Source organism: Bubalus kerabau, chromosome 1 (genome assembly GCF_029407905.1).
Source record: "Bubalus kerabau isolate K-KA32 ecotype Philippines breed swamp buffalo chromosome 1, PCC_UOA_SB_1v2, whole genome shotgun sequence".
NCBI lineage: Eukaryota > Metazoa > Chordata > Mammalia > Artiodactyla > Bovidae > Bubalus > Bubalus kerabau.
This window is the reverse complement of record NC_073624.1, coordinates 53,403,248-53,424,628: the sequence shown is the minus strand read 5'-3', so window position 1 is coordinate 53,424,628 and position 21,381 is coordinate 53,403,248. Positions and strand designations below refer to the sequence as shown.

The 21,381-nt window shown below is 45.1% G+C and overlaps 1 protein-coding gene across 4 annotated transcripts in view; it reads right to left on the bottom strand.

Annotated features, from left to right (window-relative positions):
* APPL2 (adaptor protein, phosphotyrosine interacting with PH domain and leucine zipper 2) overlaps window positions 1–21,381 on the bottom strand; it is a 52,363-nt gene that overhangs the window by 14,462 nt on the left and 16,520 nt on the right. For all 4 annotated transcript variants that reach the window (XM_055574899.1, XM_055574896.1, XM_055574900.1 and 1 more), the window contains 9 exons: window positions 18,628–18,687; window positions 17,999–18,070; window positions 13,383–13,470; window positions 10,806–10,847; window positions 10,632–10,690; window positions 9,515–9,661; window positions 6,160–6,242; window positions 2,768–2,926; window positions 1,173–1,361 (listed from right to left, as the gene is read on the bottom strand). In XM_055574899.1, the coding sequence (XP_055430874.1) occupies window positions 1,173–1,361; window positions 2,768–2,926; window positions 6,160–6,242; window positions 9,515–9,661; window positions 10,632–10,690; window positions 10,806–10,847; window positions 13,383–13,470; window positions 17,999–18,070; window positions 18,628–18,687 (899 nt within the window). The remainder of the gene's footprint in view (window positions 1–1,172; window positions 1,362–2,767; window positions 2,927–6,159; window positions 6,243–9,514; window positions 9,662–10,631; window positions 10,691–10,805; window positions 10,848–13,382; window positions 13,471–17,998; window positions 18,071–18,627; window positions 18,688–21,381) is intronic.

Below are 21,381 nucleotides of genomic sequence, written 5' to 3'. Positions count from 1 at the left end.
AATACTGCCCTACTTCCACAAAGGCATCGCTCCTGAAGGGACTCCACACCTGCCAGTTCCTGTGTTACTCATCCCATCTCTGGGAGCTGGGGAACATGGATCATATCCCTATTTCTTATCTCAGGGAAGTGAAGCCCAGAGGAATTTCATAACTGCCTGGGACTGTGACTAGAATCCAGTATCTCCATTCCCAAGTCATTTCCCAACACCCAGGGAGGAAGGATGATATCTAAATATGCTCTGCCATTCTGGGAAAAGAGATGGTCTACACCATACAACACTGCCCCTTCCCCTGAGAATCTCAGCTCAGAAGCCCAGTGGAGAAAGGAAAGGTAAGCAGAGCAGCTCTGAGCACAGGGCCACTCCTCCCCACAAGCAGGTGAAGCCTAGAATACTTCACGGGGCTCTGGACTCTGAAGCAGTTTCAGACCACTGCTCCAAGTGAGAGGGGATCCTGCTCAGACAGGGTCTACTGTGATGATATGAGGCTGTCACTGTGTAAGTGTGTGGTCACTTCTGGGCCCAAGGTGCACAGCAGTATGTGGGGACAGCGTGTTAATGAAATGACGCTGCTGCAGCCGAACGTCCTGCTCACATCAGCTGTGTCAGCTGGAGGAGTGGACTCCTCAGACAGGCACCCACTTTCCCCTTTAGCTGTGCAGCCAACCCCCATGATGCGGACACAAAGGCTTGTCTAGTAACAGGAAGAGCCTGGCACCACCCCTCTCTCTGAGTCTCTACTGATCAACAGCTCCTTCCACTGCTCTCTACACATGTAGGTCACCCCTTCTCCAAAGCCACATACAAATCCTCCCTGTGACTTCTTTTTTTAGGCTGCGTGGCATGCAGGATCTTAGTTCCCTGAACACGGATCCAACCTGCACCCCCAGCAGTGTTAAGCATGAAGTCTTTTTTTTTTTTTAAAAGCATGAAGTCTTAACCACTGGACCTCCAGGTAAGTTTCCTCCCTGGGACTTCTTATAAAAGGCAGGCTGGACTCCATATGGTCTTGTGTCCTTGCTTAAAGAGAACATAAAACCACCGTCTGGGAAGGTCGACATCATCCAGAGTGGGGCCTCCCCCAAGGAGGGCCAGCACACAGAGTGAGCTAGGAGGCCCTCGCAGAGGCGGACTCCCTGCCCGTTCCTCCCACATAAACCCGTGTGGCCTACGCTTTTCCATTGGGAGTGGTGATCTGGAAGCAGTATCGTCGGTCCTCACAGTCCACTGCCATCACTGAGCAGTTGTCCAGGTCCTGGATCAGGCCCCCGGCCACGGCGCCCCTTGGCTGGCACATGAGATTCCCGCCTTGGGTGAAGAAGTAGAGTCTCTCCCAGGTGGTTGAGACCAGCCCTGTTTTACTGTGAGAATTGAATTGTGAAAAGCCCATGAGCGCTAGGAAGCATGAATGGCACCTCAAGAGTCTTGCTGCCTTTTTATGGGTATTGGTAGTGTTTCAGAAACGATGGGTTTCTTGACATTAAAGTAAAAGTGCTTTGAAAAGAATTCAAGTGCAAAGACTAGCAGGGGAGGGACAGTGCAGCCTGAATGAGTGGGGAGATGACAGGCTCTGCTGGTCCCAGGGCCAGCTCCAGGATGTGGGCGGGGACGCCACTGCAGCCAGACTTTGCTTCTCAACCCAGTGTCAGCCATTGGACACTGAAAACCTGGAAGACTACTTCTCTTAAGACTCAGAGCTGAACTGCTCGAAATCTAGTTACAGAGTTACCAGGGTCACCTCAGCCCACAGCACATACCACAGAATCCTGGGCGCTTTTATCAGACCGGGTTTTGTTTCAGCTTAGATGTTATTCTTGTTTTGTGGGCTGTTTACAAGAGAAAAATCCAGTTCCTGGCCAGTAACACCAGAACCTTGTGGAATGTTCTATACAGAACTAAAGGAGATATGTGGCCTGTGATCTTGACAAGCTTTCTGGACTTTCGAAGAGCTCTACCCTGGAAGGAAAGCAGCTGGCAATTCCTCTTTATACCCCCTCCATTTGGGGGGCATCGAATGTATTTGCTTCATTCAGTGTACGGAGTGTGACTATGCATGGGGCACTAGGTTTCCTGCCTCAATAATTACAATTTCCAAAAATGGGAACAGCTAACACTGGAGTGCTTATACCTGCTAGGAAATTACCTCAGTTCATCTTTGTAACAATTTTAGGATGTAGGTTCAATTTTCAGCTCTATTTGACAAATGAAGTAACCAGGGGCCCAGCCAAGCCAGGGCGTCTGACCAGTGGGAGTTCACCACTGCACGTGCTCTGCTCTTAGGCTCAGGTAAACCTGAGTGTCTCGATCATTTGACATGGGCAATTGGAAGACCTGAAGGTTAAATGTGAGATTCAGTCTACAGAAATCTAGACGACTCTGAAAAGTTCCTGGCCCTCAAGACCTGGCCTCAGTGCTGGGTCACTGGCACACTGCTCTCACCCACTGGGGGTCTGGGGAAGGGTCTCAGTGGTCTAAGACGATGACCAGTAAGAGCAGTCTACTTACAAATGGCCCTGGTGAGCAGGAAGGGGTGGCCTGTGGTGTCCTGGAGTCCATGTACTGGGTTCTTACACGACTGTTTCAAGCCCATCTCTCAGTGCAGTTTGGGAGCTGGCCCAGGTCCTCTGTCCCAGGCAGGAGGGGTGCCTGGTGGGAGCTCTTCCCCACCCTCACACCTCCCCTGCCTTTGATGGGGCACATAACAGGTGCTCTTCAGCCACTGCTAGGGAACACAGATTTCAGATGGGGGCGGGCAGAGCACTCTTACTTTCTAAGATTAAGGTAACCGGCCTTCTGGATGAGGTTCCTGTTGATCTGGGGCGCAGCCACATCGAAGTCTGGGGTGTAAACAGCTTCATCAAGAGAAAGTAATTCTTGCTGGGATGCCCTCATCTTCTCTGCTTCCACTTCTAGTTCCACCTGGATGCTTGAGACAGAAGGTGTCAGGTCAGTCACTTGTCACAGCAGATGGCGGAGCCTCCCCATGGCTTCCTACCTCACACAGGATACAAAAGGCTCCACCTGAGGCCCTGAAAGCTGAAGACCACAGGGACTCCAGTCTGTGTTACTCAAAGTGTTAACAGGACTGCTGTTTTCAAACAGAGCATAACTGAATAGCACTGGGTGAGGCCCGAATCCAGGTAAGCAGTTACTCTGCTGACACAGTGGTGTCCAGGCTCAGAACTACCAGTGCGAGTTTGAGAAGGCAAGCCAACCTCAGGAGCCACAGGTGCTAGCAGCTGTGGAAGTGCCGGAGAGGCAAGAGGGAGACGGCCGTCATTCATGCACCCGCCTACCCGCTATCTAGGCAGGAGTGGAGATGGCCACTGGAGACTGGAAAGCAACTAGAGTGCAAACACAAAGGCAACCGATGATTTTCCCTTGGGTGACAGCTACTCAACTGCCCAGAGATGGCCGGACATGGCACGGGCTGGCGGGCCGTAGTTTGCCCATGGTCTGGCTTTCATTTCCTTGTGCCCTGAAGTGTGGAAAACCTGGAAGCTTTACCTTGAAACAAGCAGCTGCCCTTTCTCCTCGATAAGGTGAGGCCCCAACAGCTACCACACCCAGTGAGGACAGCCTGGGTTATCAAGTCTTAAACACAATCTGCCAGGATGGTCCTTCCACCCAAGAAAACAAACTCTAGAGGCACTGTTCCACTTCCCCGCTGCGGTAAGGAGACAGGACTGAACTCCAGTGTTGATTTCAGAAGGAAGCCTGGGGGCCAGTGAGTCCAGGGTTTTAGAGTGAGCTCCTCAGCATTTCCTTTCAAAGGCGTTCTGCAGGTGAGTGAGCTCGGGCTTGGTCATTCCATGTTCTCCTCTTAGAGGTTCAGTGTCTACTGGCTGGGTCTTGTTTAATGTTTCCCTGATACAAGCAGTCAGTCTGAGTTAATTTTGGCTGTTTAGACATTTGAATGGAATGCCTGGGGCTCCACCAATGAACCTCATTAGTTTAACCTGCCTGTCACTGCCAAGGCTGAGACAAAGAAATGAGAAAAAAAAATTAAGCGGTAAGGATGTAGAAAGAGGAAGCCAAACATATACAGAACCTTGTAGGCTCATCAGCTTTTGTGAGAAGCCTCTGATGATCTCATGAAAGGTAAGCATGCTTTCCCCCAGGAAAGCCCTCATGTGAACCAACACAACATCGTGCACACAACTGCAGGGAGCTTTTAGTAACTGTCCCCTCCCCTCCCCGACCCATGTGGACTCAGGCTCAAAAACTCTGAGCTAAAACAGGAACTCAGGAACAGGGTAAAAAAGTCACCATCTTCAAATGTTCCCTTCATAGTTTTTTTTTTTTTTTTTTTACAAAATCATGTTTTATTTAATTAAAAAGTGTGTGTGAGAAGGAATCAATAAAAAAGGCTGAAGTGTTATCACTTGGAGTAGGATTAAAAGCAAAGCCCCTGGCACCAGGGGTGGTTTGAAATACCACCCATGTGGGTTCAGGCTGGGTTCTGAATCCTCTCACAACTGGATGGGAGGCCAGGCATCCATCTCCTGGGGAAGCACTGCAGAGCCCAGGGCCGCCACGAGACACCATTCCCTCGGCCTCTCAGGTGGGCTGGCTGCTGACATATGGCAGTGCAACATAGGCTGGCGGGGGGGGGGGGGGGGGGGGCAGCAGTATTCATCTACTCACCAGAAGAAAACATAAGAGATAGGAAAATGATAATTCTTAACTGAATGCTTTCACTGTTTGAACCAGGAGGTTCCGGGGCTCCCGGGTTCAGCTGGGAACCCCACCTGCTGCCTCTGTCGCAAAATGCCTCGTCAGGCAGCAGAAGTGCAACTCATAAAAGTAGACCCAGCCCTCAGGAGCAGGCTGTGTGGCCAGGGCCCAGTCACGAGACTGTGGGAACAGCTGGTGCCCTGGTGACAGTTCAGAGAGACGCCGACAAGGAGAGAGGACGCGAGCACTGCAGCGTGCCGGAAACAGGCACAAACGTCCTGCCCTCCGTTAATATAAAAATCTAGTCTACGAGAAAACCCTGAAGCACAAGTAGTTCTCACAGACACAGAAAACCGTGGGATTCTGAGAGTTAAGGCAGGATGAGAGAGGCGGCGAGAGATAAGGGAGAGAGCGTTTTGCAGTGACAAGTTAATGGGCTCCCTATTTTCACTTTTTCCTGACACTCCCAGGGGTTCACAATCACATTACAAGGCAGGAAATTGAATTCAGATTTCACAAACTGCTTTCTAGCATAATTATAAATTTAACGTGCATCAGCAATCAGAGGAAAAAAACAGTTTAGGGACTTTTACGAAGGAATATATGCTTTCCTAAACCACAACTCTCCCCGTGTTGCCCAAATAAATTCTACTCCTTGGCCTTTTAAAGATACTTTGAAAGGCACATCCTCAAGAAAATGAACAACACTCATTTTTCCACACAAAATAAGATCCTCTACTTATATTTCTATTTTGTACACTGACTTATCAGTTATACATCTATATATACAGAGACAACATTTCTATATTCCAGGAATCGTGAGGAGTGCTCAAGGAACCGCACGTCTGTGCTGTTAATGAAATGAGCCTGGCGTTGGTGGTGCCTGGGCGCCTTCCATGAGTTCACTAGCGGGGACACTGATGACAGGAAGCAGGGAGACTCAGAGCAGCCGCAGCCTCAATTAAACGTGGGTAGGACAGTCTGCATTTGCAAGGCTGAGCTGCAGTTTGTTAAATGAATTTTAAAAAGGCTTAATGTCTTATATATCTATTTGTCATTCACAAATGATGCTGAGTTTCCTGAAAAGCTGCAGCACTTCTGGCTGATAACTCCGTTAGCTCTCAAAGAAAAAAGCAAGCCACTCTTCTAAACTGGACTCATAGGCTTATAACGTGAAGATCTTAAGAAGAGGAACTTGGACTTAATGGGAAAGCACCCTTGTGGACATTTTAATTTTTGTTTAGAATTTGTAGTAGATAGGACTCTGGCTCCATACAAGTCAAGAACTGCAGAAATCATGGCTTTCCAAGCACACTACTCACAAAGAGCACAGCGAAGAGATGGGTGCCGTCTCTGAGCATTTATGGAGTGGAGGCGGTCAGGGTAGGGGGCTCTGTGGGGCCCTCCCCTCACCTTGCAGAGAGACTGACTCAGGAGAAAAGATAAAAGGCAAAGGAGATTCAAACCAGAGCACAGCATTACCTTTGAACCATGTCTGCGACAGAGGATAAGAAGCCGTCCATACTCTGCGAAAACATCTCTGCTCCCTTCTTAAAAAAGTTAATCTGAAAGATACAATTGACATTCTGAAAACTGTCTGGGGAAGGTGATTGACAAAACTCATGAAATGTGAGCTTGACGGCACCAGGGTGGTTGACACTAGCGGGCCCTCCTGCCAGCAGCACTGGCTGCCTTCCAGCTGAGCCCCACCTCACCAGCCGAGAGTTACTCCCACAGCCCTCAGTGCGTCGGGAGAGGGAGGGGGGTGGAGCCTGCTAACTCGCTGAAGGGCTGTGAAGACCAGAGGTAGTATAAGTGCTTGGTACATACCCCCCTCATCAATAACTCCTACTGATAATTATGTAGATATTATCATCTGCCTTTTTCCTGTGTGAATTTAGAGTCAACTCTTCAGGGCCAGTACTAGGTCTTATTCACCTTTGAGTCTCCAGCAGCTAACACGGTGACGTGCACAGCATCAGCAAGCAGCAGAGAAGCAGTGTGCAGCTCTCAGTGAAGGGAAGGCCACACTGACTGCCTCTTCTCACTGAGCCACGTGTGGCTAAGAACACAGGCTGGACAGACGGTGACCTGGCTGCCAGCTTGCAGAAGGAAAATGGGGCTGAAGATCCTTAAAAGGCCCTTTCAGCTCTGACATCAACTTAAAGGGGATCGTGCAGGAGAAGGACACAGCAGGGCTGTGGCATTGCGTAGGTGCTGGACACTGGGGGCGGGGCCCTCCTGCTCCCCAACATTCTGATCTGGAAGCAGGTCTTGCCCGGGTAGTGGGCATGGAAATCAACCTTTCACCTCTAAGAGGCTAGGAGGTGTCACTGATACAGTTCTGACATCCTCACGCCTGGCCCCCCAGACACCCAGGGGAGGCACATACACCAGTGTTCTTAGTTCTCATGGTACAGAAACACAGTGCTTGGGGTATTCCTAATGCAAGGAATACCTGCAGGGAGATGCCCTGGCTCTGTGGCCTTGGACCCATACAGAGATCAACACTGTAAATGCCACTCTGAGTCCCAGAAATGTTAAACATCAAAGTCTGTTTAATGAGCATTCTGCATTTCTGAGGACACAGCACGAAGGTGGCTTTTCCTCTGCTTCCCCGCCCCGAACTCCTTGGAATTGATACTCTTAAGTCCATACCTCAGCTCCTCTACTATTCTGTAAACACCAAGGGTAGAGGCTCATGCAGTCCTTTAAACAACCTGATGGAAGGAAGGCATTCACCACCAGCTTATACAACCACATGATGTACGACTCACCCTGTAAATACAACTTTTTTATGTTCTCATGTACCTGTACACAGATTACAAAACCTCAATCTGTGGGCAGGCATCAAGATTGAATCATGGCTTAATTGGAAACCTGTTTATTGAGGGCCAGAGAAGGAAAAACTGGAGTCAAACCACCTTCACTAAAGGGGGTGGTGCTGAGAAGTCTTATTGGTGCAACATCATCCAACGACCTCAGTCCGTGGCCCTCTGTGAACAGAAGTACTGTGGTCACATGACCATCAGCTACCAAAGCAGATGCTCCGTGGGCAGTGGGTACAGAGGGCTGATGAGGCAGGAGGACAGCGAATGCTTCAGAATCATCCAAAGATTCACGGTGTCAGACAACAACCTCGTTTACAGGAAGGAACTATAGTTTTTATCAGAATTTAAAAGTCTGCAGGGTGAGACTTTCATCCAGCCTTCTGTCTTGAAATCTGCATACTTTTCATATAAAAAATGAAACATGCCATCCTCCGTCCTCAAAAACAATACTGCCACCACCCAGCAAGGATGGTGTGCTCTGCTCTGCCTTCCGAGGTGCAGGGCTACACCAGCACTACTGCGCCCGGTGTCGTCTTCCCCTCCGTGGCCAGGGTGGGAGGCGTGCTGGAATCCTTGGCCGTGAAAGCCAGTGAAACCAGTCAGTATCAAACCCAGCCTTCAGGCCTTGTGAGGACCCTCCTCTGACCAACCCAGCTCCCCAGACACTGACCCGTCAGGCCCGGAGCTGTTCATCTTTCTGAGATGCTGAGTCCAGGTCCTTCCCTGACTCGGGGCCTCTAACTGAGAAGGAATTACTGCTCCAAAGGCAAGCACTGCTAATCAAGGAGGTCAGATGTAAGAAGAGGTATTAGTGAGAGAGAGCAAGGGAGTACTGGCATTCTCTAACAATGCCAGGACAAGGGCAGGGGCAGAGGGGCAGTATTGAGCAGAAGAGGGGAAGGCAGCAGAGTGTGAGTGCGTATACACGAGTAGACACACGTGCCCCTTCCGAGGAAGCTGGGCAGTGCCCAAGGATTTGCTGAGGACTGGAGCCCACAGCTGGACAGCGCTAATGTTTGGTTTAATCTAGCTTTACTCAGCTGACACACCGATTATATTGCTCTAGTTAAATATTACCTCTGAAGACATAAGCGGACCTTACTGTCCCACCACTAAACAATGTAACAAACATACTGAGAAGAAAGCTGAGCTTAAATGTTTGAAGGTTCTCTCTTATTCTCTTTTTGAATGAAACGGATATTTAATTTTTTGGAAATATATGTATTTTAAAAATGATAGGTGCTCACATGTGCGGTTTTTTTAAAGTTGCTTTTTTTCTTCTCAACGTTTTGCTTCTTCACATTCCCTTTTGTCCCTAGAAGGTTAACTGAGAAGATTCCCAGGTATGTTTTTCACGTGCCCAAGTGAGGTTTTGGAGCCAAGCTAAGTGGGGCAAACGCAGGGTAGGAGTGGAGTGTGAGGGATGGTGTCCCAGGTCAAGGCCCCATCCTGAAACTGTAGCCTCCCTGCAGACAGTGTTCAGTAGCCCGTGAAATGGGGGGAAGAAGCTGGATCAGTATTCTACAGAAACTTCATCAAGCAGTGGCAACGTTTCCCCATGCCCCAGAAGCCAAGGTGCTGGCAATAACCTCAGCAAGGTTATCTTGTGAAAAGAGCCTTTCCCACACAGAATACAAAGGAACATGCGGAGTCCTGGTTGCAGGCCCAGTTCCACCAATCTGGGAGTCAGAGGCTTCTCAGAAAATTGGACCAGGCCTAGCTTTCATTGGAATCAGACACAAAGGCCATGCTGGCTCCCCCCCACGGGAGTCCTGGGAATGGGCCATTGTTTCCTACACATGCAGCCTAACAAGCCTAGCTACTGAGGACCCAGCCCCTCTGGAAGCTCTCCAGTGCTGCATCTAGTAGCCTCCAGGAAGGCTGTGCATCTGTGTTTCTTTCTTTGATGATGCTTCCATGTCTCCTAGGGGCTTCGTCAGCAGAACACCACGCTGTTCTCCACAGCTGGTCAGGTCTGAGGCCTCAGGGCAGGGGGACAGCCCTACCTGTCCATGGGCAAAGCCCAGCATGGGCTCCATCATGGCCACGCGCTTCCTGTACTGCAGCGCATTGAGGGCACAGTAGTACTGAAGGGAGGAAAGGTGCTGTTTTCGCCGGGCTGCGGCCACCTCCTTCACAATTTCAGCCTTCACCTGGTTAAGAGGGGAGAGGAAAACCAGTGGCAAGCTGTCCAAAGCAAGCGGCAATTTTGTATGAGCTGGCAACTTCAAAACATGTTTGTTTATTCATTAGAGCAATATTTGTGACAAAAAACCTAAGGTTCTCCCTCAAGTTTTTAAAAAGTCAAATTAAAAATACCAAAATTAATGGCATCTCAGTGTTTGTGAGGGTGAAGACAAGACTTTCTGCTGGCAGCACTACAAAGAACTACAGTCCTTTAGGAAAATGATATGGCAGCATGCACTCACAGCCACAAACATTCTGCTGCACTCGTAAGACTGTATTCCCGGTAAATCATGGAACAGGAGTAAAAGTTATATATCTGAAAATATTCGATATTCTCTATGTGTGTGTGTGTGTGTGTTAGTCATTTAGTTGTGTCCAACTCTTTGTGACCCCATGGACTTGGCCCGCCAGGCTCCTCTGTCCATGGGATTCTCCAGGCAAGAATACTGGAGTGGGTTGCCATTTCCTTCTCCAGGGGATCTTCTTGACCCAGGGATTGAACCCGGGTCTCCTGCACTGCAGACAGATTCTTTACCATCTGAGCTATAGGGAAGTCCCTGATATTCTCTATAGCAGCTAAGAAGCTAAAAAGCATGAGTTAAAGAATCAGAGTCTATATCCAGGGCAAGGAGATCAAGTGCCTGAGTATATATGAATCAGATAATCATATGAGGTATCAAGCTTAAGTTAGAATCATTACATGATTATCATTTTACAATGGTTCCAAGTTCATGTTTAATAAACCAGTTTGAAAAGCTAGAACCGAGAAGCAGAAGTCTACTTAAGAGATTCAGAATAAATATTTTTAAAAATCCATGTGTAGGAAAAAAAAAAATTCATCAGGACACCCTCAATGCCACAAATTCATAACAGGAAAACATAAAAGAAGCTTAAATAAATGAAGTGAAAAATAACATGGAAGGCAGGTTTTCTTACCTTTTCATTCTCCTTTTTTTTAGGAAGCCTACTATATTTTGCCATTGAGAGGTCATGCTCTAAAAATAAACAGATATTTTAGCACCCAGGTGGGTTGAAAGGCAAGACATTCATTCAGCATCTCTACCCACAGGCAAACTAAACCCTCATACCAAGACCAGAGAAGATGCTTACCGCTGCTGGCAAGTCCGAAAAGATCCTTTAAAGTGCTTACTTCTGAATAAGAGAAAAGAAACATCTTAAAACAAAGAAAAAGTATGCCAACCCAGAGCTCTGTGCTTTCCCAGGAAAATAAAGACATGTACATGGAAGGGGAAAGTCTTCACCAGCACTCCCAGGTCCTGGTGACTGAGGATGCTTGCTTTAATGAAAAACTTCTGAAGTCATCTAGTATACTGTACTTGCAACAAGCCAACACCAATAAATATTACCCCATGTAGGTGCCACACACATCATGTATAAAGACGGCTTAACAAAGTCAATGTTACAGAGCAATGACCATCCAAGGTTAAAAACTTAAAAGCACAGAGATATTTAAAAGGAAGTGACACTTTCTACAATTCTAAAATAATCCATTTTTACTTTATCAACAGAGAAAAGCATTTTCACATTTTGTATGTTGTTTTTTTGTCTCAAAACTGCTTCCAGCTTATAAATTTCTCTTCACATTTTTGTTATTCTTTCTAATATGGGGGCTACTTTCTGCCTTTCTATTCTTTAATTTTTCTTTCTTTCTCATCTTTTACTTCCCATTGGAGCAGTTTTAGAGTTTTTTCCTTATCAATTTTAAATCACCTGCTTAAAAACTCTTGTATTATCTTCATTCAGATTATGTACTTATACTGGTGGGTAAGCAGGCTTCCCAGATAGTTCAGTGCTAAGGAACCCCTCTGCCAATGCAGGAGACCCAGGTTCAATCCCTTGACTGGGAAGATCCCTGGAGGAGGAAATGGCAACCCACTCCAGTATTCTTGCCTGGGAAATCCCGTGGACAGAGGAGCCTGGTGGGCTACAGTCCATGGGGTCACTAAAGAGTTGGTATGACCCAAAGTAAACCCTTCAAATTTCTGTCTTGGTGTCATCAGAAAAGGATAACAACTTTTTTCATGAATACTAAGAGACTTCTCTTTTCACTACTACTGGATACTTTTATTCTCTTATAAAAAAAAAAAAAATCATCCTGGTAAATAATGCTACTCCACAAGTTGAGCTCTCTGGACTAACAAGGGCCACGTCATCAAGGCTGCAGGGCATTCTCAAGCTGAGGTTCCCACCAACAAACCTGAGAAACATCAGTCTGACCATATAAGTCAGCGGGGATTCTTCTGTCTCCAAAAGACTTAAGAGTTCGTTTTTTAAATGACACCCCTACATGTTTCTAATATTTTCATTTAGAGAAAATCTTCTTTTAAAACGCACTCAATGAAGTTTTCAGTTACCACTGGATAAACAGCACAGGACAGGACTGTATTTAGGTCTGGGATTTACATGTGATTATAGATGAGCAACACTAAAAAACATAAAAAAGTCTGCTCAATCGAGATTTCTCTTCATACAAGCTGACATATTATGTATTATTTTTTATTTATCAAGTGTTACTGCTTCCAAACTGCCCTTGGGTGGAGTTTATGCCACTTCTGCCGTTTCTCTGGTAGGCCTCACAGGGGATCTCACAGTGAGGGGGAAGAAAGCTTCATGTTTAAGATTTGGCCTTCCATGAATGGCATTTTTTCTGCCTAAAAAGAAAACTTTAAGGTGCTGTATTTTTAAAGAGGAAGTACTATCCTGAACAACAGAGTTTTCAGTACTCAGGTTCAGACTTTCTGTTCTGCAATTTTTTATATTGGTGTTGTAGAAAATATAATTCTTTACTCTCTGAGCAATGAATATTTTCAATGAAATAAAAATGGACAAAAGGACTAGAAAATCCACATTCCCAAAAGTAATATCAATTAAGTTTTTTCAAGATTATGGTATATTTATTTTTTCACTACCTTCATTTCAAATGATATAAAATTATTCTAAAGTTTTATTTTAGTTGAAGAACCAAAATTAACCCAAAAGAGCAACTAGGCTCTCTGAACTAGTCACAGGTACTCCCTCCCACTAAATGTGAGCTCCACTGCTGTTCACAGCTATATCCCAGAATCGAGCATGGATACCGCATGGTCCCCACTTTGACCTTTCCTCCTGAAGCTTCCCACTTACATTCCAAAGTATTCATGGCTCCACAAGAACAGCATGCCTTTACAAATGCCCCCAACAAGAGTCTGGGCAAACTCCGGGAGATAGTGAAGGACACGGAAGCCTGGCATGCTGCAGTCCATGGGGTCACAAACATTGGACATGACTTAGCAACTGATCAACAACTAGCTGTAATATGAGCCTTGTTAACTCTGTCTACTTGGTAAACATTTATTTATCAAAACTCAGCTCAGAGATCTTCTTCTCTAGGAAGCCTTCCTTGGCACCCTACCCTCAAACGGGTAATAACGCCTTTCTGTGTGCTGTTTCTGTTCCCTGTACAGCTCTATCAAGCTGCCCTCGTCACATTACAATTGTTTCCAACTCTGTTTTCTTATTAGCCTTTGACTTCCTTTAGGTGAGCCAAGAACACTATGAGGATTTAATAAAAGCTGAAAAAGAGGGTACTTCTCAATGATCCACACACTTAAAGAAACAGTTGCAGAGAAAAAATAAATACTTAATTAATATTCTGAAAGTATATGGCATTGAACTCAGATACTTTACCTGTAAGATCCTTTTCTCGAAATTGTATAATTGGTAGAACCATTGTGTCTGCCAACTGTTTAGCCAGCTCTGTATGGAGAACATTAAGCTGAAAGAAAGAGAAATCTATTGAAGAAAATTATACCTACTATTTCTGACATTGTCTTATTTCACTGAGCGATCACACTGAATACTTCCATATGGTTAAACAGCCCAGTTAGACTTCTTAGCAAATAAATTACCCTTCATAAAGCAGTAAATGACATAGACTAAGAGGTATTAAAAACTAAAGGCAAGGTTCTAACTGACCAGTGCACCGTTTAAGTTTGCTAAAGGAATTTCTGATTGGAGAAGGAAATGGCCACCCACTCCAGTGTTCTTGCCTGGAGAATCCCAGGGACGGGGGAGCCTGGTGGGCTGCCGTCTATGGGGTCGCACAGAGTCGGACACGACTGAAGCGACTTAGCAGCAGCAGCAGCAAAGGAATTTCTGAGCCCATGGTTATTGTTTGCTTACTGTGCAAATTCTGGCTCTGTGTTCTGGATGTGAGCCACATGCACCTAGAGAAGGAGAACGCTCTGATGTGTGGGCAGTAAGGTGAGTACTCTGCCAGGCCTCTGCGTGCGCGTGCGCGTGCTCTCTCAGACGGGGCTGAGGTCATACCTTAAAGACTGGCCTGCTGGGAACCTACCTACCCTGCAAGTGTAGGCACTGGGGACCTGGGAATTGCCATGGAGAGAGAAAGCTCCCTGCAGAGACAACCCAGCCAGATTGCAGACCTTTCCAGGAGCAAGAAGGCTATATTCAGATATGCTCCTCCTCGCCACATAATTTTAACAGCTCTTGATTCTTTCCTCTCTTCCATCTCAAGGCCTTACTAAATCCTGCCCTTGTAAAGGGTCTAGGAGAAATAAAAATCATCACCACCAGCACTAACACTTTGGAGCCCCTCGTGCACCACTTTGTGTGCCCGCTTTCTGTGCTTTTATATCACTTAGTTCCCATCTACTCTGTCAGATGGGTATTATTTATTATCCTCAGTTTTATAGGTGGGCAAATAAATCTCTAAATCTAGAGAGCAAATGAGTGGAACAGCTAGGATGTTAATCCCTGGCTACTGGGATCTAAAATTCACGCTCTTCTCAAAACATTGTCTGGGATACAGTTTGTCTTTCACGCTCACAAAGTGGCCAAAACATTTAACGTGTGGTAGTTGGTAATGAACAGTGGAAGGCCCAGACTTCCAGATACTATGAGGATGCTCTGAGATTCCTGTTGGGTGTATAAGGAGAAATCACCCAGCGACTGTTTTTTGGGGTAAATGTTAGGTGAAGTTTCTTTCAGCACCGATCAAAGTCACATGCCCGCATCTCCCTTTTGCACACAGATCTCCCAACAGATCTGGTCCTTCAGGGTGGTGCTTGCAGAGGCTGCTCTGACAAGATTAAAAACTGGCCTAAGGTCAACCATCTGTCAGGCAAGGGAGCAGCTGGCCAGTCAATGTTCCCCTTATCTTTCAATCAAGCCAAAGAATCGCAGTTGTTTTTTTTTCTCCCTGTGGAGGAACACATGAAGACAGCCATACCAAAAAATGAATGTGTTAACTACTTTTCCTGAATAACTGCAATAAGAAATGTACCTTTTTTTTTTTTTAAAACTAACAGTTAATTAGACGAATTCAATGAACTGGCTCTGCATCGAATGCTCTAATTATTTAATTTAATCTTTATAACAGCTTGGTTAAGTGGACTATCCTGCTTCTGTCATTTACAGATGAAAAAACCAAAACGCAGAGAGGTTAAATGGTTTTCTTTCTAAAGGTTATATACCTCAGGAATGGCAAATTTCTGAACTATTCATTTTCTTCCTAATTTCTTCTTAAGGATCAAGGGATCTGTGTCACCAACTCTTTACTCTGGGGCTTTGGGAGGTAAGGGATAATCACTTCCAAACACACCACCTCTGCTGTGCAAAGAGCACAGACCATCTCTTGGCACTTTAGTATCATCACACAGAAAATGGGCATCACAGCATGTTCCCTGCATGACTCTTGTGAGGATAAAACAATAACGTGAATAAGTAACACTCAGAGCAGAGGGCCTGACACACACTGGGCAATGCAATCAATAATGTCAAAAATTCCCTGTCTCAGATGCACTAAAAATAAGTAATCTAGAAACCTTGCTTTTGGTGAAATCATCAAGGATAAAAATCTCTATATGCCTATAACATCAAAGATCTGAATCCAACACATCCTATTAAATATGTGACACAAATCTTTACTTTTAGTTGGATTTTTCAATTTCTGAGTCAAATTACTTCTTTTGAAAAATTGTCAACCTGATATAGACCCAGGTAGAGAAAACTACCTCAAAAGTTACTCTCCACTTCCCACCTGAGCTAACTGCTTTCACTGGCTTAAGTCTTGACATCAAGAGGCTTGTGTGAAAAGTCCCAGTGCTAAGTTCCCAGAAGGCTATGACACTGCCTATAAAAATCACACCTCCAAGCTGCCATCCTTTTGGAATGATCATTCCCCACTGAAAGAATCATCACTGGCCAATAAGTTCATGAAAAGATGCTCAACATCACTAACAGTTAGAGAGATGCAAATGAAAACTATAATGAGGTATAATAAATGCTGGAGAGGGTGTGGAGAAAAGAGAAGGCTCCTATACTGGTGGTGGAAATGTAAACCAGTGCAGCTACTATGGAAATCACACAGCATCACTTATACACGCAATTTAAAATAGGACACAAATGAGCTTATTTACAAAACAGAAACAGACTCACAGACATAGAAAGCAAACTTAAAATTACCAAAGAGCAAAAGGTGTGGAAGAATAAGTTACGAGTTTGAGATTAGCAGATATAAACTACTACATATAAAAAAAACAACAAGGTCCTACTATAGAAGCACAGGGAACTATATTCAATATTGTGTAAGAAACTATAATGGAAAGGAATATGAAAGAAAAAATATATATCTGAATCACTTTGCTGCATACCAGCAACTAACACTGAAAAATCAACTATGTTTCAATAAAAATCCATTAAAAAAAAAAAAAGAATCATCATTCCTGCCCAGGAAAATATAGTTATGAGTAAAGATCTTAAAGTAGAAATCCTAATTTAGGGTTTTGACAAATAACCACATGTCCTTAGCAACTCTCTTTTGGTCAAGAAAACATAACTTCAGTGAGTGCAGACTACTGCTTCTCCCCCTGGGTTATTCATTTACTGTTAATTAAGAAAAATTCTTCTCACCTTCAACAAAATTACTTGTTGCTCTTCTCTAATTCCATTTTCCATTCATCTTCCTCCTCTTCTGGACTACACATGCATCCATATTATTATACGAAGAGCCCCAGCAGTGGAACAGAGGACAAAGCTCACTACCAACTGCAGTTTGTATCTACATCCCTAGTGCCTCGAACTGCATCTGCTAAATAGCAGGTGGTCAGTATTTGTTGAATGAATATTGACTTGGTGAAGTGAATGAACAGACAACTGGCACAAATTTATGTGAACGTCAGTTTCTCGTTCTTTAAACTGAAGACAGTGTCACCTTCGTATCAACAGTGGCACCGTGAAATGGCACCTGTACACTGTCTTGTTTGCTTATTCTCTGAAGATATTCTATTTTAAGTACTACAAACGCCTTGAAAAATGAAGTCGTTTACGCTCATCTAATTTGGCATAGGGTGCTGCCCAGCACCCGTAGCACCTGAGCTCTTAAGTTTTTACAAGTAGGATTTAGGCACTTTTCCTATACCAATACCTGCTTTTCACAAATATTCCAAATATATTATACAACAGAGCCGTAAGAACAGTTGTCAGAATCTCTCTGTAGTGGGTTGACTCACACTCCCCGCAAAGTTATGTCTATACCATGGGGATTTTAGGGAAAAGGATCTTTGCAGATACAGTAAAGGATCTCAAAATAAGATCACTCTGGGTTATCCAGGTGTGCCCTAAATCCACTGACAAGCATTCTAATAAGAAAATAAGACACAGACATGAAGAAAACAAATGGTGGTAGGGTGGGGAGAGAAGGCCACGTGAAGTCAGGGGTGGAGACTGGGGTGATGCTGCCACAAGTCAAGGAACACCCAGAGTCACCAGAAGCTGGGAGAAGCCAGGACAGATTCTCCCCTGGATGGAACGTGGCCCTGCCAATAACTTGATTTCATACTTGTGGCCTCCAGAACTGTGAGAGAATACATGTCCATTGTTTCGGGCCACCTATGTGTAACTTTATTACAGCAGCCCTGAGACAGTAATTCTTCCTCCTTAGGAAACTGAATTCTTAGAAGTCTTTCTTTCAAACTATTGCTTATGTGTACCAAGGCCTCTCCCCTCAAGCCAAAATCAAACATAACCACATACAAATCTCATTTATGAAATGAGCCTTGGAAGATAAAGTTGAGATACCTTCTCAGATATTTAAGTATATACCTAAAAATAAAAAGTAGGGTGTAATAAAGAGGAAAGAAAGTTTGAAAAAAGAATCAAATAAAAATTTGCTATGTATACCTATGGCTGATTCATACTGATGTTTAGCAGAAACCAACACAATTCTGTAAAACCTTTATCCTTCAATCAAAAAAAAAAAAATTGCCATGTTGCCATCTTACCTCATCCACCACTTTGGAAAAATAGTGGAGTGTAGAAATGACCTCTTCATCGCCTTTGCCAAGAGCAAAATTCTAAGACCAAAGAAAAAAAGTGCCAGGTGTTAGCTGAATGCCAGGGGATTCAGCACTATAGCATCATCCCACAAGATACTGCCCTCCACATCGACTTCCTCTCCTCCCAAGAGCACATGATGTCAGAGTGCCTGACTGCAGAGAACCAGAGCTCTCCCTTGTTCTGCCCCAGCCACACCGACAACTGCCCTTCCCAGGCTACCCCGTTGTTGGTCATCACCCTTCTGTCTAGATAGAATGGTATCTTTCAGTTTCTTGCCTGGAATTCTTAGTGTTGATGCACTTGTAGTCCCTCAAAAAATACAAACCCTCAGGGCAGTTGATTACATTTGTAAGCTAATTTTAAGAATACGTACATAAGAATATATAGACTTTTGGATAATCATCAGAATTTATCAGTGGATAAGAAAAGGCAAGAACAAGAAAAAATGGAACTGGCCTATGGAAAAAAACAAAGGAAAGAAGGAAGGTCTCTAAAGGATGCCCCTAGAAAATTCCTTTGTAAGAACTCCACCTAGGATACTCTTAAGACATATGCCACATATATATCAAGTTACCTGTTTTTCATATGCCAGCAGTTGCTTAGAAAGCTGTTGAGTAGCAAGGCACATTTCATTCTGTAGGGAAAAGAGAAAAGTAAGATTTGTCCAGCGCACACACACTCACTGAAAATAATGCCACCTCAGAGAATCCCTTAAACGTAGTATGTATCTATAAAATAATAAAATACTTTGTTCAGAAATTATTTGAAAAACAAGACCAAAACAAAAAAAAATTTTTTTTAAAAAAAAGCTTTTTTCATACCCACCATTTATAAATCAGTGCTCCTTCTGGTCATTCAGTCAGTAAACAAATGTAGTAAACCACTAAAATGTGCCAAACATCCAACCAAGGTTTGGTCCCTGCCCTCACAGGGTTTGTTGGGGAAATAGACATTAAAAACTAGTTACAAGCATGATGAGACCCACAGAGGAAAGACTGGGTGCATTAGGAGGCTCTGATTGGAGGAGGTGAATGGTCTCTAATGAAGAGATGTTTTAAGCAGACAGACCCCTGGAGAAAGACCAGGAACTGGCCACAGGGATGGGCTTTCCAGGAGGGATGGGCATGTAGAAAAGCACCCAGCATGTTTGAAAAGCTATAAAGTGGGGTGTAGCTGGAGCTTGGGGTACAGGGAGTGGAAGTGAGACAAGCCTGGCAAGGCAGGCAGAGTGAGGGCATGCAGGACTCTGTGGCCCAGCTGTAAGCAGCATTACAACACGACACATAGTCGGATTCTACCAAAGCACAGCACTAGGTCAGTGTTAACCATGTGTTACCAATGATGGATGGTAATTCAGAAGCACAGCTACAATGCCTGGGAAGGTCCCTTTTGTCCTGTTTTTCATTGACAGACATGGACCACTTTCATCTTTTTGTATTTCTCCCTCTAATCCCTGGCTACACAGCAGCTGTCTACCATATCCTCCCACCATCAACACATCCGGCCTAGAAAACGTGTCTTACATTTCTACAGCTCAGTGAAGGCTTCTCTTTAGGTTTGGGGTATACTCCTACGAGAGGAACGGTGCCAGACGAGGGGAGGGTACTGTCCAGCCTTGACCTCCACTGCTGTTCAAATTCTCCTGGGTTTGCTGTGCCTTAGGAGTGAAGGCCTGAGTTCTGCCGGGGCTTGTTTTATTTTTCATGGGCCTCCTTTGCAAGATCCATCAGAGCCCAACCCTATGGTTTTTTGGCCTTCTTTGCAGATAACTGGTCAACCTGTTCCCCAATTTCCTTCATCTGTCCTAAGAAACAGCCAATAGACCCTGAAACGTGGTATGCTCTCTTCTCCCCCAGGATGAAGTCAGGCAAACATAATAAAAATTCCTAGCTTTGGCATCCTACTGGGGTGCCACTACTTTGAAAACAAACTAGAGCTGGCAGTCATGTAGCCAAGAGGGAGGCAAAGGAACAAATCCCAAAGCACTGTGTCCTGGCTCTGGACAGGAGTGTGCAACTGTTCTTAGCACAGAGAAGCACTCCACAAGTGCTTAATGAATGGAGGAACAAACAGGGTTGGAGGACTCATCTAAATTTCAAGTTTTTAAACAATACCTGGGATCACAGCGTAAGGACAAAAATACTTCCTAATCATATAAGGCAACATCACAAACAAGGGGGGACTAGAATACAGAGTGGACAGGGATGATGCACTCAGCCAGGAGACAGTCTGCCAACCAACTTCAGCAGTGCTGTTCTGACGATCGGGGTGCAGGGGAACAAGGGTCTCAGCCCATTCACTGAGCTGCTACTCTGCTGTATCAGAAAACCCCCTACTCCTCTTCTTTGAGTTCATGGCAGTGGGTCTGAGATGGACCTGCTCAAGTCACCCCAGACAGCACAACGGAGACTATGATTTGCAGACCCACAGAATCATCCTAACCATAGCAGTGAACATTTACAGAGCACTTAATTCAAGCCAGATACCACACTAAGTGCATTCTTGGCATTGTGTCATTTCCTTCTGACAATCCTGTAAGGCAGGTTCTAACTATTAACTTGATTTTACAGAAGAAATGGAGGCACAGAGACATTAGGCCATCTGCCCAAGGTCACATAGCTAGTTAGTAGCAGGACTGGGATGTGCGTCCAGGTCTGTCTGAATCTAAAACCCATGCTCTTAAGATCCTAAGTCCTGCTAAGAGAAAAGACCTGAGAAGACCACTACTTTGGGCTAGAGATGACACACTTTGCCTATAAAAGGCCAGATAGCAATTATTTTTGACTTATTGGATGGATGGTCTCTGTCATGACACAAAAGCAGCCATAAGTAATTCATGGGCAAATGAGTGTGGCTTTGTTCCAACTTTATTTACAAAAATAAGAGCCCAGTCCAAGGGCCATAAGGTGCTGGTCCTGTTTAGACAGTAAATGTCTCACAAGATTGTCCTCTGCCTCACCTCCCTCAGGATGCTCTCCATGAAGCTACAACTCTTCAGAGTCAGGAACAGATTCTGCTCTTCTAGTCCATTCTTTTCTTTATTTTAGCTAAGTCTAAAATATTACTGCCCCACATCTGCCTCCTTAGAGACCAATCAACATGATAACCACACTCCTTGCTTTCATAATAAGCAAGGGCCACAGGCTGCTTGAATCCTTCTCTACTTTAGAGGGTCCTAGCAAGCACTCGCACATGTAGTGGAGATGGCTGCCAGGGAGCTGCCGGCACCCGACTGTGCCCAGACCTACGGGGGAGGGCGGGTTCGTGGGGAGGGGGTACTCATGTGCTATGTGCACAACTCCACTGAGGCTCAGGGAGAAGGGGCAGA